The sequence below is a fragment of the Pipistrellus hanaki genome, assembly GCF_964339955.1.
Source record: "Pipistrellus hanaki genome assembly, chromosome: 1".
Lineage (NCBI taxonomy): Eukaryota > Metazoa > Chordata > Mammalia > Chiroptera > Vespertilionidae > Pipistrellus > Pipistrellus hanaki.
This window is the reverse complement of record NC_140503.1, coordinates 19143351-19162616: the sequence shown is the minus strand read 5'-3', so window position 1 is coordinate 19162616 and position 19266 is coordinate 19143351. Positions and strand designations below refer to the sequence as shown.

The 19266-nt window shown below is 40.6% G+C and overlaps 1 protein-coding gene across 1 annotated transcript in view; it reads right to left on the bottom strand.

Annotated features, from left to right (window-relative positions):
- Positions 1-1704: 1704 nt before the first annotated feature.
- Positions 1705-19266, bottom strand: part of SPTLC2 (serine palmitoyltransferase long chain base subunit 2) — a 95880-nt gene continuing 78318 nt past the window's right edge. The window contains exons 10-12 of the mRNA XM_084891604.1: positions 14206-14341; positions 11561-11690; positions 1705-6330 (exon numbers count right to left, since the gene is read on the bottom strand). Of these exons, the coding sequence (XP_084747730.1) occupies positions 6211-6330; positions 11561-11690; positions 14206-14341 (386 nt within the window). The 3' untranslated portion in view covers positions 1705-6210. The remainder of the gene's footprint in view (positions 6331-11560; positions 11691-14205; positions 14342-19266) is intronic.

The following is a 19266-nucleotide window of genomic DNA, read 5'->3' as shown; positions in this document are numbered from 1 at the left end:
GTTTCCTGGCAATTGTCATCAATTAGGCTCAAATAAACTCGAAAAAAATTCTCTACAGGTTTGGATCTCAGCTCCCTGTATTTTTCTATTCTTAATCTCTCTTTCCCCCATCTCTTAATGTTAGCTACTTTTATACAGACGTCAGCAAAGGTCATTTCCCCTAAAATTCCAGCTGTTTCAACACCATTCACTGACCAACTGTACTTTCCCCATTAAATTAGCTTGACACTTGTCAAAAATCAATTAACCATGTATATGTGGGCCTATTTCTGAACTTTTGTCTGTTTTATTGTTCCACCCGGCTATCCTAATGCCAACTGTAGTCTCAGTTACTGCAGCTTTGTAGAGTTTTGAAATCAGGTAGTGTAATTTCCTTTTCAAAATGTTGTTTTGGCTATTCTAGGTCCTTTACATTTCCGTATAAATCTTATCAACTTGTCAATGCCTACAAAAAAAAAAGAAGAAAAAGAAAAAAAAAAAAAATGTGTTCTAACCAGTTTGGCTCAGTGGATAGAGCAGAGCGCCAGCCTCTGGACCAAAGGATCCTGGGTTTGATTCCAATCACGGGCACATACCTTGGTTGTAGGCTCCTTCCAATCAGGGCCCTGGTCTGGATTCATGCTTGAGGCTAGCAACCGATGTGTTTCTCTCACATCAATGTTTCTGTCTTTCCCTCTCTCTTCCACTCTCCCTAAAATTCAATGGAAAAATATCCTCGGGTGAGGGTTAAAAAAAACACCACCAATGGAATACTTATCTTTTCCAATGCTTTAACCTTTTCACCAGTGTCCCCAGAACACCAGACAGCCCACTGCAGCAGGCCGGCACCGCGTCCTCCCCTGCCCACCTCACCATCTCCCCTTTGCTCAGGGAGCACCAGCTACACTGTCGTTCACATCCTCCATTCCCTAGAGACGTTTTCTGTCTCAGCCCTGTCTAAACCAGACCCTGGTGAGTCTTTTACCGTGTTCTTTACTTTTCCTTTATGGTACTTAGCAGTTTGTAAAAAGACATTATGTTTACGTGCTTGTTTACTAGAAAGTAGGAACCATATCTATTATAGTTGTTGGCTGCTGTTATTGGTACTGCTCAGTGCAGGGCCTGGCATGCAAACAGCACTCAGCGTTTACTGGTTGATGAATAAAGGCAGATGTAGCTTTCTGAATATTTTATTGGGGCAAACCAATATTTGTGTGAGATGACTCTTAAGCAGTGGTTGCCAACCTTTTGGACTTCACGGACCACAGGTTGGTGACTGCTGAAGTTATCTCAAGTAGTTCCCCTTCAGTTTTTAAAATTATGAATTTATTGGGGCAACATTGGTTAATAAAATTATGTAGGTTTCAAGTGTACAGTTATGTAATTCACCACCTGTATATTGCATTGTGTTCACCACCCAAAGTAAAGTCTCCTTCCCTCACCATTTATTCCCTTTACCCGCTTCTGCCTTTTCCTCTGGTAATCCCCACACTATCTGTGTTTTTGAGTTTTATGCTTAATCCCTTCACCTTTTTTCACTCAGCCCTGCAACTCCCCTCCCCTCTGATACCCCTAAGTACTTAACATGCACCCTTAAAGCTTATACACCTACCCCAACCCACTTTTTATAGCTTTCCAGTCACTCAATAAAGTAAAATAAAATAAAATAAATAAAACCATGTGGCAAAAAAGGGAGACGGGATAAGGGAGAAAGAAAGAGGGACATTTTAACACCACTTACATTTTTATTGAATTTCCCCTTCTCTCCCTTTGTCAGATTATATGAGCATTGCAGCAATGGAGAGGGGTTATCACAGCACCTCTTGCAAATTCCAGGTTACAGGCAAATTGGTCAGTGGAAAAATATGGGCCAACAAAGTAAGATCTCAGCTCCCCATAAGCTATTTTTCTATTCTTATTTTCTCTTTCCCCTTCTCTTAATGCTAGCTACTTTTGTACAGAGAGGGATCATCGAGACTGTGAGCATGATTTCACCAGTTTCCTGTGAAGAACCATCCAGGATGACTCTTGTCATTCCAACCATTGGTTTAACATCACAGAAGTAAGACCTAATGTTTAGGGTGCAGACAAGTTACCATTCCACCCTAGTCCGTGACATGTCCCACACACCCTTGGAACCAAGGGACCACGCTTTTGCACAAGAAGCTTGGGAACTGTGTTGGAAAAAGCAGACTGTGACTTGGCTTAAGGCTCCACGTATATGGAAGGATCCACTTATCCATGCAGATGGCAGCAAGACGGGACACTTAGCCCATCAAGGTACTGCTCTTGTTTTACCTTTCATGTAACCTCCCCACCGCTGCTCCAAAAGAACAGAGCTTTGGGTATTGCTTCATTAAAAACACAGTAACTGCAGTTTAAGAGCCATTGCATTCTTTAGGGTCAGTTTATTATATCTCATCATACCACAAAGAATCACAGTTTAAGGCCATTTTTTCATGTGTACTATACACAGCTTCCCAATCAAGCCACTCCCAAGAGTGGACTGGGAATGTGATACCTGCGGACTCACCACAGAAGACTGGAATAAACATTTTCAATAGGGGCTCCAGCTAATCCCTTTGGTTTCCTCCCTAGAAAAGGCTCACTCCATAGCAAAAGACGCTTGGAATACAGGTCACTGGAAACAACAAAAGGGGCAAGAGCATTTTCCATACAACTAAAAGCAAGTGGATTACTGGCTAGTCCCAGCATTTCTTCAGTATGATAAGCAGAAAGCCAGCCTTCTAACTTGGCTATCTGGGCACACAGCAATTGACTAGGAGCCTGGACACTACATTTCATGAGGATAAAGCTGAGGAGAGAATGGACATGCATTCCGCCACATGGAAGTGTTTTGATTAACTGGCTTAATGGATCAAGATGCCTGCTGGGCACTGAGCTTCCATGATAAACAGGTAGCAGCACATCTATAGGTTCTTGGACTGCATTTAAGCAAACAGCTGCTTAACAGCTAGAAGAACCTTTTGACTTTTATAACCTTCACAATCCCTTTGGGCTATGCTGATTTTACCCGTGTGAAATGCACCAGTTCTGGATCTTCATGAAGGTAGACAGAAGGAAAACCACTACTCTCCCCACTGCCCAACCACACTGGTTTTAGCAAGTAGAGATCACAATCCATTTTGGTTTACCCAGAACACCAGAAGGCACCCTGGGAGTTAGGACACAGCAATTCTTTGCACAAGAGAACCAGGTGACAGGTTTTGCCACATCCCTATGAAGTCTAATAAAACAAGAATCCCCCAAATTCTTTTTCTTCACTGTCTGTGGAATTCTAAAAATCAAGAACAGAAAGAAAAGCCAAATACAGGAGGGAGGGAGTATAGAGACAAACCATGGGAAGAAAACCATTCCTTAGCCTCTGAAAGAGCACTAGGCACACACAGTCCTCAGTAGTTATGAAGGATATTCTGTCCACCTTACGTGACTACATGAGGAAGGAGCATGTTTTGATCATCTGAAATCCTCAGCCTATCATCAAAGTTTAATATAGAGACTTTGAGGTTCTGGAGAGTAGGATGTTTTAAATAGAGAAGAAATTTTCCAAAGCAAAGCCAAGTTGAAAAAGTGCTTCAAGCCCCTGAGCATTTCCCATAGTTCCTTGCTTTAGAATGTACACCACATTCTAGGGCAAAGGTGGGAGGATGATCTGTTATCTGCTCCATTCTTTGTGTGCAGTTTTGATGTCCCCTTTATAGATTTCCTGGGCTTTGATGTAATCTGCAGGAAAGTCTCCTAAGCCGGAAATGGATCAAGAATGCTAAATAGAGAGATGGGGAAATGTGATAAGGCTGAGTCCCACCTGCATTGATTAACTCAGATGATCAGCTTTGGTAGTCATGGTTAGCTGATGCCTGTTTGAATCCCATCAGATTCTCGAATCTGGCCCTGTTAAACTATGTACTAAGTAACACTTACATGTCCCAGATTTCGACTTGTTCTCAAGGACTGTATTTATATACACTTGTATTTCCCCAAGGGCTTGGTTCAAGAATGATACTTGCTATATGACTGGATCCTAGATTTATATTACAGTTTCAAGAAGAGACAACCAGCATGTATAATGTTTTGTCCTCTGGAAAGCAGAGGTCCTGAATAGCTCATAGGACTTTCGTTTCTTCAAAATAAACTTGTAATTTAACTACTTTTATACTGAAATAATTTTATGCCAGCAAAGTGATATATATTTTTAAATGCCCGTACTAACTGATATTTTATATTGCACTGTCTTCATGCAAGCCAAAATAAAGACTAGCAGTTAAGTTCATTGCTTAGTTTGTGACTTATGCAAACCCTACACCACTACATAGTAACTGTAGTGCAAAAGCCATCGGGTACTCTACGGGGTTCTAGGGTGAGACACTAGATGTGCAGGAAAGGGTAGCAATGCACTTTATTTTACAGGACGAGTTACTTGGTCACCACAATTTCTTTCTTACTGCAGCTTGTACATGCTAAGTATAGTCCCCGCATATCCACATGGTTCTTTTATTCACCCCTTGCTATTGTTTAAAAAAGTAAAATAAAACCTTGGAACATTTCAAGGGCTTAAGGCTCTCAGATGCTGAGAGTGACCAAAGACAACTTGAGACATGAAAACAAAATTTCACAAACAATAATAATGCATATATCCTTCACTACACGTATTAGCACAAACATACCACAGCTCATGATAAGATGCCCGAGAGAATCTGGACTGAGAATTCTTACCAATAAAAGGAGTGGTTTCACAATGAGAGATGTGCAAAAATACTTTCACAGGATTCTTTTCCATTTGGTGCTCAATCTTTCCCTATCATACCTGATGGCTACTAAAAGACAAGCTGATCTTGGGCAGAATAGAGTCAAAAGTTCTTTTCACTGAAGCTTTGGTTAACAGAAAAAAAAGAAAAAAAGAAAAAAGAACTTTAACAAGGTGATTTTCGGATGCGTTCTTTGGTCAAGCAGCATAAAACTCTCTGAAAGAAGTCCCCTTACCTGATATGAAAACAGAGTCAAGAGAGATATGTGTTCAGAATTTCTTTAAAAGAAGAGAAGGTAATGGAAGGCAAGGGAGACTAAACCCTTGGTGTCAGGTTAGAATTGTCTTAGACATCAAGAATAAAGAGAACCAGCACTTAGAAGAGTGGTATTTAAATGGGCCAACTTCTAAAAAGGGCAGGTTAATAACTTTAATCCTTATAGGAACATGACAAATGATTTCTGAGCAGAGGATTTACCAACATTTCCCTTTATCAGTTTAAATCCTAACCTGGACCCAGACCCGGGCGGAGGCCATCATAATTTTGAAAAGCAGATGGCATTAAGGAGCAAACCACAGTCAGTGTGGTTCTGCAAATAGTAATTAATTCTTCCAGCTGCCCCTGCCCCTCACCCAGCAGGACTGCACATCACTCCACAGAGCAGCTTTGAACACAGAATTGTGAAGTGTGAGTCAGCTTCACCACGGAGGGGCGGGGGCATTAAGTTAGAGTTCGGGAAGAATCTAGAAATTGGACAGACCCCCCAGACAGTGACCATCATGAAGAACTATTTGATGGTGAATGAAGACATCCTTGTTCCATTCCAGTAAATGGAACAAGACCACGCCTTGGGAGGCTCTTGACCAGGGGGTTACACAACGAGGGAGAATTTCAGCAGTGCTAACATTTTCTGTTTTTCTTAAAAGGCTAAACGTAAGACTAAAAGCAGAACACTTTGGTTGATTACTTGACTGGTTGAATAAGGATTCCCAGGTTGGCAACCTCCGGGATCTGGAGTGGAAGTAAGTGGAAGGCACTTGCTCCCGAGGGAGGGGGGTGAGGGGCCAGGTGAGTCTCGAGGCTGTGATGCCAGGCTGGCAGCTCTGGATGGGCCCAAAGCTGCGAGGCAGCTGGGAGAGGGCATTAGCCTGTGTGGTTAGCAGAGACAGGCTAGGGTCAGCGTGATTTCACAAATAGGATAGTTATAAAATAAAACATTTTTTAATGGACAAAAAAAGCAAAGTGAGTCACCTTTTTAAAAAGGTGAAATGCAGCAAAGGAAGACGTGGAGCAGTTTTTTTCTATTTACAAAATGCCATTTGGAGTGGAGGTGGCCACCGTCAGTAGTTGAGAAAATGTCTTTCACGTGAGACGGCCACAGAAGTGTGGTTCCTGGAACTGGCTCAGAAAGGCCACACGCTGTCCCGGGTGAGGGAGAGTTTCCGTAAGGGAGCACCAAAAAGGCTCAGTCTTCTGTTTCTTCATATGTGGTCTCATCAAAGGGCCTGTCCAGCAGCGGCACCAACCGGTGACGGGAATACTTCAGCTGTAGCAGGTCCCCAACTTCATCTATCTCCTTGAGAGCCTGAAACGTAAGACAGAGCAGAGGTGGTCAGAGCCAGACGCTGCAGGCGTGGCCAGTGCTTCGCATCCTTTGGTGGGAATGTCTGCATCCAGTGCATTTACTCGGGCCGGACCACAGAGCAGCTGTGCAAAGAGCTGCTTTCTGAGCAAGAACATGGGGCTGACTATGAATAATGGGTTGTGAGTAGCAGGTATTCAGGATAAAGGGTATAATTCATCACAGCATGTTATGCTTGGCAGGAAAAGGAACATGTGCCGTGGACCTGCCAGGCCGGCCACAATGTGTTCTCTCTCCTTTTATACTTCAGTGCTTACTCTTTCCGGAATCATGCTCTAGAAAACTGACGAGAAGTCTGCGCTGAGATGCCTCCCAGATGCAAGATGGAGAAAGTCCCCAAAGTGGACTGCTGCCCTGACTCAGTAAGACCAAGTGGGGAAGAGATGGTGTGGGTGAGGAATGTGCTGCAGGTGTGGGAGGAGCAGGGAAAGGACAGAGCTCGATTTGAGCTCCAGAACCCCAATCTTGGGAGATTATATCATCTTCCCATCATAACTCTGTCTCAGTATAATGTTCTTTCCTGTAAAATTAGCCCTTTATTTTTCAAAGAAAATAGGTTTCGTATAAAACAATTCAAACAGTAAGGCAAGCTATGAAATGCAAAGTCTTCTTGATTGCTACACTGGTCTACCTGGTAGCAGTAATCCATGTTTGTATGGTCCCTTACGTGTATTGAAGAAAGAAAGCTCTTAAAGTATGACATACATACAGCAACATATGAATCAAGAGTTCACAGAGTTAATGTTTCCAAAAAGCAGCATACACAGTCGAAATAGAGGATTCCAATACAAGAAAGGGATGTGTTCAAAATTTCTCAAAAATTTACTGCAAGGCGGTTCTCAACCTGTGGGTCTTGAACCACAGGTTGAGAACTGCTAGCAGGGTCGCCTAAGACCATCATAAAACACAGATATTTACATTACGATTTACATCACAAAAGTCAAACACATTTGAGTTTACTATGTTTATTTTGATAATTTTATTTTTGACATTCTTACTTTTATGCTACATTTTAATATTTTAATGTCAATATTTATTCATGGCTAATCAGTATGAATTTTAATATGTAATGCAATTTATGAATCACTAGTTTTCATCAACTGATTATTAATAAACTGTGATTATTTATTAAAAAAATTTACTGCAAGGATAGGGGAACTCTAAGCCTCATGTATAGCTCAGAAAAATTCAAGGAAGACGGAAAAATGTTTCAAATCCTAGATTCTAAGGTTTTCTAATAAAAGAACCTGGCACTGGTCAAAGAATACAGTTTTCAATTCACAGTAGCTCTGCAGCCCTGTTACTCCCCCCCGCCAAAACCCGTGGACGCTACCCAGCGCGTCTAATAACAAGCCTGGGGTGAATGTGCCTGGCTTCAGAGACAATGGCTCAATTTACAGCACCATCTCATTGATTAAGGAACAGTAAGGTGGGCAGTAGAAGCCCTGTAACTCTGCAGTCCATCATACCATCTACATCTTCTGCTCACTCTTATGGTTATAACATGTAAAAATGTACACCATCTACCTCAGAAGAGGGAATCAGTTCATTATTAGTAAAAAGACACATTTACCAATTCTTAAGTTTAAGGAAAAGCCACTAATAGTATTCCTTATTTATTCCAGCTCCAAATGTGAAAGATACAAAAAGTAAGTAAAAGCTGGATTTCAATGGCTATCAGAACAGTGGTGCTTTTGAGAAGAGGCTTAATTGAAAGCTCTATATGGAAACAATTTAAGGTTGAATTTCAGATGGGATAACCCATGAGCCATTTATGGTCCTGACCTTTGATATAGAGTTTTTATATTTAAAACAACACATGACTTACTAGGATCACAAAGTTAAGGACATTTATGAATTCAAACTTCAGAAGAACAATATTTTTCATCAATTTAAAAAGGAAAATGAATAGAAATAGGAGTAAACCCACAATAGCCCAAAGGGATCTAGATAACAAAATTTCTTCTGGTCCCAAACCAAATATTTCAGATGAGCAAGTTTTATTTACATAAAAGGTAAAATTGTAACTAGAAACTGCCTGCTATTATGTGGGGTTAGATTAGAAATAAGGAACCATTACAAAGACCAATATTTGTTAACAAATCGTCTACACCAGACCTCTGGATCACAGGGTAAGATGGGTTCTTAGTTAAAAAAGTGTTAATTGTAGAGTTGAGTGTGGTACTTTAATAAGAGTATTTTAGAACAGTTAGGCTCCTCAGGCCATAGCACTGCCCTTCTTATTTTTAAAAATAACACTTTAATGAGATACAATTTACATGCCACAAATTCACCTTCTGAAAGTGTACAAGTCAATGCTTTTAATATATTCATAGTTTGTACAACTTTCATCACTAATTGTAAAGCATATCACCTCAAAAAAGAAACCTCATACTCCTATCAATCAATCCTCATTCCTCCCTCGCCGCTAGCCCTGATAACTACCAATCGATTTTCTTTTCTTTCTTAGTTTTAAAGAGTAATTTTTAAAAATCCTCAATATGCAGCAGCTGCCAGGCTGGGAGCGGCCAGGCCCGGAGCAGCCGGGTCTGGTGCGGCCAGGCCCGGAGCAGCGGCTGACAGGCTGGGAGCGGCCAGGCCCGGAGCTGCCGGGACCGGAGCAACCGGGCCCAGAGCAGCCGGGTCGGGTGCGGCCAGGCCTGTAGCAGCAACAGCCAAGTCCAGAGCAACTAGGTCGGGAGCGGCAGTGACCAGACCCGGAGCAGCTGGTTGTGGAACGAACCAGAGCAACAGAGGCCAGGCCCGGAGCAACCAGGCCCGAAACGGCTTGCTCCTCGCCTGTCCCTGCCCCACGGCTGCCTCTCAGACATGGCTGCAAACTTTTGCGGGAACTTGAGGGTCTGCTGAATCAAGTGATGAAGGCTTAGATCTGGATGTGTTGAGTTAGTATAGCGCTGGGGTGTTGATCTGTGAGTGCCTTGGGTGGGGCCTGGATGAGGCTGGTTGACCTATTTGAAAATGTCTTTTGTGTGAAGTGTATCATTGGGCATGTGGAGGTATTATTGATATGAGAAAATGCTAAGTAACAGATTTACTATCTGAAAAGGGATTTACTATCGGGGAAAGGGAGGGAGGAAGAGACTGAACATAAACTGTGCACCTATGGATGAGGACAATGGGGGATGGGGAGGGGGCAGAGGGTGGGGTGGGAACCTGGTGGAGGGGGGAAGAAATGAGGAACCTTTGTAATAATATGAACAATAAAGATTGATTTAAAAAAAATAAAAAATAAAAATCCTCAATATGTTTATTAATTTTAGAGAGAGGAAAGGAAGGAAGGGGGAGAGAGAGAGAGAGAGAGAGAGAGAGAGAGAGAGAGAGAGAGAGAAAAGGGAGAGAGAGAAGAGAAAACACTGTTCGGTTGCCTCCCATACATGCCCTGGTCAGGAATTGAACCTGCAACCTAGGTATGTGCCCTGACTGGGAATTGAATCTGCAACTTTATTTTTTTGGGGGTGTACGGGATGACACTCAAAACTGAGTCACGTAGCCAGGGGCACCAATCTATTTTATGACCCTAGGAATTTGCCTATACAGAATGTTTTGTGTAAATGTGGTCTGGTGTCTGGCTTCTTTCACTTAATATAATGCTTTCTAAGTTCACCCATGCTGTAGGGTTCTGACTTTATCATTTTGCATGTGGTTATCCAATTGCCCAGCACCATTTGTTGAAGAGACTAGTCTTTCCCCATTGTCTAGCTTTGGCTCCCTTGTTGAAAATTAATTAGCCAGGTGCTTGGGTTTATTTCTCTCAATGCTATTCCACTGGCCTATAGGTATATCTGTATGCTAGAATCCCACTGTTTTGAATTTACTCTAGCTTTGTAGTAAGTTTTGAAATCAAGAACTTTGAGTCCTCCAACATCAATTTTCTTTTTTAATACTGTTTTGGCTATCTGGGGACCCTATAGTTCCATAAGATTTTAAGTTCCACTTTAAATTTTCTGCAAAGAAAGCCATTGGGATTTTGATAGGGATTCTGCATTGGATTTATGGATCTTGCTGTACTGCCTGCCATCTTAACAATATTAAATCTTCCAATCCACAAACTCAGGATGTCTTTCCATTTACTTAAATATTCTTTCAGCAATGTTTGAATGCTATCATAAATGTGCCTGACACTGTGTTAGGTCTTGGGATAGAGAATGGCAAAACATACTTAGCTCCTATCCTCAAGACTTAACTAATGGGGAGTATTTTAATAAACAATGAAAGGTGTGAATAATTCCCTAAGAAGAAATCTTTTAAAAAAATATATATATTTTATTGATTTTTTACAGAGAGGAAGAGAGTTAGAAACATCGATGAGAGAGAATCATCGACCAGCTGCCTCTTGCACCGCCTCCACTGGGGATGTGCTCGCAACCAAAGTACATGCTGCCCTTGACTGGAATCGAACCCGGACCTTTCAGTCTGCAGGCTGACACTCTATCCACTGAGCCAAACCGGTCTTGGCTAAGAAGAAATCTTTTTAAAAAATATTTCTTTATTGATTTCAGAGAGGAAGGAGGTAGAGAAACATCAATGATGAGAGAGAATCACTGATAGGCTGTATCTTGCATGCCCCCTACAGGGGTTTGAGCAAGCAATCCAGACATATGCCCTTTGCTGGAATTGAATCTGGAGCCCTCCAGTCTGCAGGCTGAGGCTCTATCCACTGAGCCAAACTGGCTAGGGCCCTAAGGAGATATAATAAGATTCCAAGGAAACATTAAGCAGGAGGGTTTGGGAATAGCCTTGGGCAAGTTTCCTTTAAGTGGAGATATGAAGAATGAGTAGGAGTTAGCAGGGAAAAGATAAGAGAAGGCTCAAGAGAGAAAAATCATACAGACAAAAAAACCATACAAGATCATTTAGAGTAGAAACACAGAGTGTATAGTTAGAACAAGGAAGGGTGTGGAACAAGATGAAACCAGAAAACTCCCCAGAGCCCAATGATCACACAGAGTCTGGTGGGTGATGCTAATGGTTTTTGTTTGTTCTTTTTTGGTAAACAGCAATGTTTTAAGTAACATTGTATATTCCCTACTCTACTTTACTGGTAAAATATCTTATGTGCTCAAAGGACATCACAATCAACAATTAATTTCACCTGATAATCAGGCCCTCTTAGTATAAGGTATTTTATACCAAGGTTAAAGTGTCTACTTACAGTATCAAGAATTTCTTTGGTATGAGCTGCTGACAGGCAAAACCTGGCTCTGGACTCAATAATTGGGGTGGCAGGAAATCCCACCACAACCACTCCGATGTTCCGCTTCAGCATCTCCCGTCCAAAGGCGCTACAAAGGGAAAGCAAGGAAAAGAAAGCAGCGAGAATCATAAAGCATACAGTACACAGGTCCTGCAGGGCTGAATGGGTTAAACTCCTGAGTGACAGGAGCTAGAGACTTCTATGAGGAATTTCCTCTTCAAGTTAACATGGACAGTTCACAGAGACTTTTTTGACTCAGTCCAAAAGTGGTTGTCTCCCAAATGGTTTTCTTCACAAAGGTGAAGAAGATAGTTGACAGAAACCAATTTTTAATGGGGCTTGTCTGAGTAACTTGCAGTTTTGGCCTTAAAGTGTCTCAGATTGTAACAGTGGTTCAGAGGCTTCAAAATGAACTAGCGTTTGAAACCTGGCTCTTGAAATGTTAGGCTTGGCAGTTTAAAAGACTCTTAAGGACGCAAAGGATCTGCTGTACCATGGACTTCGGCTGGTAGAATGGCCGAGTAGCTCTAACCCCCCAATAGCAGGCATTTCTTTGGCTGAGGGGGGCCTCAATCTGCCTCTGAAATTCAGGGTTTCCTTTGGTGTTGGTGAGGCCAGCGCATCCCCAGGCTCCAGCTGCGTGAGTACCCAGCTCTCATTATCCCCCCACTTCAAGGCAACCTGGTGGCCTGTGACCTTGCTCCACTTCTGTACCTTGTCTAAATAACATAATTCTCTCTCATGTAAATTCTGCTATATTTACTAAATTATGTTCTTTGTCTTTGCCTCTTTTTGACTTACTTTAATCCTTTTTTTTTTATTTTCCCCTTAGCTGTTTAAAGTGTTTGTTTAAAAAAAAGAAAAGAACCCACACATTTTAATTACATTAGCGCCAGCCAGTCCCCACTCCCTTGAGTACCAGTACAGTCTTCACAGTACTTCCTTTGTGGGAGCAAGGGTTCAAGTGCCTGCATCTTCAGCTCATACTCCCAAACTGTCCAGTGTCTTATTCCCATTCTGCTTCACTCTCTCTAAGTCTTAATTATGATGTACACAGTCAGCTTCACTGAGGCAAAATAGAGTCCTTTCTAAAGAAAGGGTTCTAGAATCAGTCAGTCTTCCAGACCAAAGAACTCTTCCAGTTTATTCATGATAATTGCATTTCCAGAATGAGGAAAATTCTAAACCTCTGCCTGGCTCATTTCCACCAATGCTTCTGAAGGCCACAAGGCCAACTGCCCATATGACTTCCTGTTGAAAACTAAACTCTTTTTTTTTTTTAATTTTTTTAAGTTTCATTTTTTTTAAAGTATATATTTTATTGATTTTTTAGAGAGAGGAAGAGAGAGGAATAGAAAGCCAGAAACATCGATGAGAAAGAAACATCGATCATCTGCCTCTTGCACACCCCCTACTGGGGATGTGCCCGCAACCAAGGTACATGCCCTTGACTGGAATTGAACCTTTTGGTCCACAGGCTGACGCTCTATCCACTGAGCCAAACCGGTTTTGGCCTGAACTCCTCTTTTTGCCTCAGTGAACACCTCTGCCCAATTTCCCCCTCATTATCATCATAGGAATCACCATATTTCCAGGTACCCTGATTGAATTTTCCTTCCTATTCACTTAATAAACATTACTGTGTGGCCTCTGAATGCCAGGGACTTTGGTTGGTAACTGGGGATTCAAAGATGAATAAAATATTTGCTCCCTTAATGAATTCAATTAAACCTTATCCAATTTTATATTTAATAATCAGTCAAAACTCTCAAATCTGAATTATTTTCTGTCTCTGGAACAATTTTGCATGTAATTACTTTGCAAATAATTATATTGGTTCATTTCATATTTGCTTTTCAAATGTCTTCTGGTTTTGTTATACACTGGAAGCCATTCTAAAACAAGGCTTCCTAGTATACATATCCAGTACAAGCCAAAGAAGCTGGTGCAAGCTGCACTTCTGATAATTAACATGGCCTGACCGCATGGCTCACTACTCGCCCTCAGGGGCACTGCACTTCAGCTCCACTCACCTCCGTGCTATTCTTCCCTTGGCTAAGCATGTTCCTGCCTGATGGTCTTTGCATAAAAGCTTCTTTCTCCAGGTGGCTAACTCTCTCTGCTCCTTTAAGTGCCGATATCATCTTCCCTTCCCACCGAGGCTCACCCTGACCATCCCATTTAATGCTGTAAACTGCCAGCCCACAGGACACACTTAATGCCCCTTATCTGCTCTGTATTCCCCATTGCTGTAAACACCGTCTCACATATAACATAATTTATTTATTTATTATGTTTGTCTGACTGTCGCCCCACTAGAATGTAAGCTCCACGGGAGAGGGATTTTTACTTCTGTGTTTTGTTTGCTGGTCTATCTCAACCCCACAGAAAAGTGCATTAAACTCAAATGTATGTTTCATGAAAGACTAACAAATTAACATATTTTACAAACTGAAATATACTAATCAATGTCATATCTAGCAAATACATGTTAACATGAAGAAGTCAAGACAATTTTCCCTGAAATTACCTAATCCTGAGTCTCACATCACAGAAACCTTTAAGTCTAGAGAGACCAGTTTGTATTGTGCAATAAAACGTACCCGATTTTGGCTGGCATATAAAGCATCAAAGGCACCACTGGAGAATCTTCATTCCCATAGATGATGAAGCCCATCTCTTTCAAACGTCTCCTGAAATACCTGGTATTTTCAGCTAATTGCTGTATACACGCTTTGCCTGGAAAATCATGGGAAGAGAAATAAAATAATACTAAGTAAAAAAGATAGCAATCGCCTCAATCTCCATTCTATCAGTCCTATAATTTATTTCTTCCTTTCCAACATAAAATATTTTTGGACAGCAAGCTGTATGAAATATAAATATATTTTGCTTTGGATTCTGTCATACTAGGTATTGACAACAGATTTTATAGTAATGCACAAAGTTTAACAACTAATATTTCCATTGCACATTAGCACCTCAAATATTGTCATCCTATTTAACAGCCTACCATCCCTTTGCAGTAGGTAGGGTATTTATTTTCATCTTCATTTTATAGATCAGGAGACTCTCACAAAGGCGGTGATTGGCTGGTAGTCACATGGTAATAAGTGGCACAGCGGAGGCTAGAATCTAGGTCTCTAAACTTTAATATTCATTCCACCTAACGGTGCTGTAAACAATTTACACATAAGACCAGAGATAGAGCCATGTAGAGACCCAAATTTTCCTATTAAGAGTTTGATTTTATGTTACTGTTTCCCTAAAACTCCTACCAGACAGCAATAGCATATCCATTTACATATATAAAAACCTAAGCGACCGGCTGACTGGTAGCTATGACTGACCACCATGGGGCAGATGCTCAATGCAGGAGTAGAAGCCACAGGCATTGAAACATGGAACAGACTAATGAATCTCAGAGGGAAGGTGGGAGGGGAGAGAGTGGGAAGAGATTAACCAAAGATCTTATATGCATACTAGAGGCCTGGTACACAGATTTGTGCACTGGTGGGGTCCCTTGGCCTGGACTGTGGGGATCAGATCAAAACTGGCTCTCTGACATCCCCTGAGTGGTCCAGGTTTGTGAGAGGCCTCTAGTAATAATATAAAACCATGTTTTAAATCCCACTTTGTCCATCTTCCCTATAACACCAATGGATGGAAACATACATTTCTCTAATTGCTAAGTGACTAAATGTTTGGCCTGTTTTTAACATTATGGTAGCTCAATCTATGAAGAGATGTCCCAACAACTGTTCTGTAATAGAAAGCAAGCCATGAGTTCAAAAGATGATCTTAATTACGAATACACCCAAGTAGGAAAAGGTTTGCTGAGGGGGTTGGGGGAGATTGGAGAGGGTGAAGGAAGATAAATGGTGATGCTTGAAGGACACTTGACTTGGAGTGTTGAATACACAATACAATATATTATAGAATTGTACACCTGAAACTTATATACTTTTATTAACCAATGTCATACCAATAAATCCAATAAGAAAAAGTTTTGCAGTTATTTTCTCATATGTATTAGGAAGCCAGAAAATTAATATTAAAAAAAACAAACATGCCGGGACCGGTTTGGCTCAATGGATAGAGCGTCGGTTTGGGGACTGAAAGGTCCCGGGTTCGATTCCGGTCAAGGGCATGTACCTTGGCTGCGTGCATATCCCCAGTAGGGGGTGTGCAACAGGCAGCTGATCGATGACTCTCTCTCATCGATGTTTCTAACTCTCTATCTCTCTCCCTTCCTCTCTGTACAAAATCAATAAAATATATTTAAAAAACAAACAAAACAAACAAACATCATACAGTTCAAAAGATAAATCAATCAACCATAAATACAGATGGTTAATATATTTCCTTAGAATTAGAATACTACTATATCCATCATTGATGGAAAGCTACTTTAGATATAGTTGCTACAAATAACCCAAAACTGCCCTAGCCAGTTTGGCTGAGGTGAATAATATCAGCCTGTGGACCAAAGGTCCTGGGATTCAATTCCAGCCAAGGGCATGCAGGCTTCTCCCTGGCCCAGGCCCTGGTTAGGGTTCATGCAGGAGGCAATCAATTGATGCGTCTCTCCCACATTTATGTTCCTCTCTGCTTTCACTCTCTCTCTTCTACTCTTCCTAAAAATCAGTAGAAAAATGAAAGAAATAGTGACAGAAAACTTCCCCCACCTGGTGAAAGAATTAGACTTACAAGTCCAGGAAGCACACAGAACTCCAAACAAAAGGAATCCAAAGAGGACCACACCAAGACAAATCATAATTAAAATTCCAAGAGCAAAAGACAAAGAGAGAATATTAAAAGCAGCAAGAGCAAAGAAGGTAGTTACCTATAAAGGAGCACCTATACGATTGTCAGCTGATTTCTCAACAGAAACCATGCAGGCCAGATGGGAATGGCAAGAAATATTCAAGGTGATGAATAGTAAGAACCTACAGCCAAAGATAATCTATCCAGCAAAGCTATCACTCAGAAATGAAGGTCAGATAAAGAGCTTCACTAATAAAAAAAAAGCTAAAGGAGTTTATCACCACCAAACCAGAATTATATGAATTGCTGAAGGGGGTTCTTTCAGAAGAGAAAGTAAATAAAGATAAAAATTATGAACAACAAATATGTAACTATCAACAAGTGAATCTAAAAACCAAGGAAATTGAAAAAAAAATCTGATGAACAATATTAACTGTTGAATATAATAGAATCAGAGGCATGGAAGGGGAGTGAACTGACGATTCTTGGGGAAAAGGGGAGAGGGGGATGTGGGAAGAGACTGAACATAAACTGTGCACCTATGGATGAGGACAATGGGGAGTGGGGAAAGGGCAGAGGGTGGGGTGGGAACCTGGTGGAGGAGAGCAATGGTGGGGGGGAAAGGAACATTTGTAATAATATGAACAATATAAATTTATTTTAAAAAAATAAATAAAATATTTTAAGATGAAAAAAAAAATTAAAAAAATTAATAATCAGTAGAAAAATATCCTTGGGTGAGAAATAACAAATAACCCGAATTTAATATTCCGTGTGTAAATAATTTCAAGTTGACCGAAATATAACACTCAAACATAGATTATTTTAGTATGAATGCTAATGAACATCACTAAAATTATGATATAACTCTTACAAATAATAAAACAGACATTAAAGTGTATTATATTTAAGTATATTAAGGAATGATGAGCCATGTATTATACTTTAGAAATAGCAATATATGCTTACTCTTATTTAAAAGAAGAGAATTCTCTGGCCATGATAGCATACCAGTGACCAGATTATCTTCCTGCTATAAACAATAGAAAACTGAATGAAGTATATAAAGCAATGGTTTCCAGGCACTGGGCCATAGGCAGTGGACTGAGAACGTTAACAGGAGGTGAGCCTTTGGATTGTCCCCAGGCTACTTAGAGGTCCCAATCTGTTGCATAGGGCGGGGAACCTAGTCTTGTCAGTTGAGGACACCAAAGATGGGAGTTGGAAAGGCTAAGGAGGCTAGGATTTGTTGGGCAGTATACAGGAGAGGATGAGGAGGATCTATGGAAGAGCCCCTTGAGAGCTACTTGCAGAGTGCTGCCTGCATAAGTATGAGAAGAAACCATCAGAAGCCAGGGAAGAATACAACAGAATGCAGCCAAATGAATTGGCAATAGTTTTTATTTTCACTCACCCACATGGAAAGACCTCAGAAGGGTATCACATTAGTAATGGAGCTAAATTAGTCTGTGACTGAAAGTTGTGCTGGGCTCACTCTAACAAACTTTAAAAGTGAGTCTCAAAAGGATCCAATTGATTTCAAGAACAAAATCCAAAATTATCAAAAGGAATATAACAAAATGCAACACCCAATAATGGAAATATATCTGACATATAGTAAAAACAATCCACGCATTCATAGAAATGGGAAAATATGACCTACCACTAGGAGGAAATTCAATCAACAGAAAAAGACCAGAAATAACAGAGCAATGCTATTAAAATATGCTCCTAGCCTGGCGAGTGTGGCTCATTGGTTGAGCGTCCACCCATGAACCAGGAAGTCCTGGGTTCAATTCCCAGTCAGGGCACATGCCTGGGTTGTGGGTTCAATCCCCAGTAGGGGGCATGAAGAAGGCAGCTGATCAATCATTCTCTTTCATCAGTGATGTTTCTATCCCTCTCTCCCCCTCTCCCTTCCTCTCTCTGAAATAAAAATACATTTTTAAAAATGCTTCTATATTTTGAAAGGTAGAGGAAATGAGACAAGAAGATAAAGAAAACATATAAAAAGAAACAATTGTGCCGAAACCGGTTTGGCTCAGCGGTAGAGCATCGATCTGTGGACTGAAAGGTCCCAGGTTTGATTCCGGTCAGGGGCATGTACGTTGGTTGCGGGCACATCCCCGGTGGGGGGTGTGCACGAGGCAGCTGGTCGATGGTTCTCTCTCATTGACATTTCTAGCTATCTCTCTCCCTTCCTCTCTGTAAAAAAGTCAATAAAATATATTAAAAAAACAAAAAACAATTGCTATAACAATGCTGATGAATCTCATAAGCATTATGTTAAATAAGCCAGTCACAAAAGACTATATACTAGTACACTGTATGAATTCATTTATATAAAAATTTAAAGAGACAATTATAGTGACAGGAAACAGATCTGTGGTTGCAAAGGAATGGAGTAAGGATTGGCAGCAAAAAGGATATGAGGAAACTTTTGAGGTGACAAAAATATTCTATCCCTTCATTGTATGGTTACATGACTATACATCTGTCAAAACTCATGGAATTATACACTTAAAATTGGTGAATTTCATTGTATGTAAATGCTATCTCATTAAAGATGGTTTCTAAAAAATTGAGTGAACTTTGCATAATAGTGTACATTAATTTTTCTCATGCTCACTTTATCATTTTGCAACTTGCTATTTTCTTATCATACACTAAAAACCTTTTATTTAAAAGTCCCAAGAAATATATTCCAAGAATATCAAGAAAAATTATCAATAAAGAAATGTTAAGAGATTTAGACCTTAACTTATCCACTAATTGCTATATCATTTTAAATGTTGTTTTTTTTTAAATGAAAGAGGTGGAAATCTCACTCTCACCATTCATCATCTGTTCCCTGACAATAAGAGTCCCCCCCAAAAATATATCTAAATTAACACATG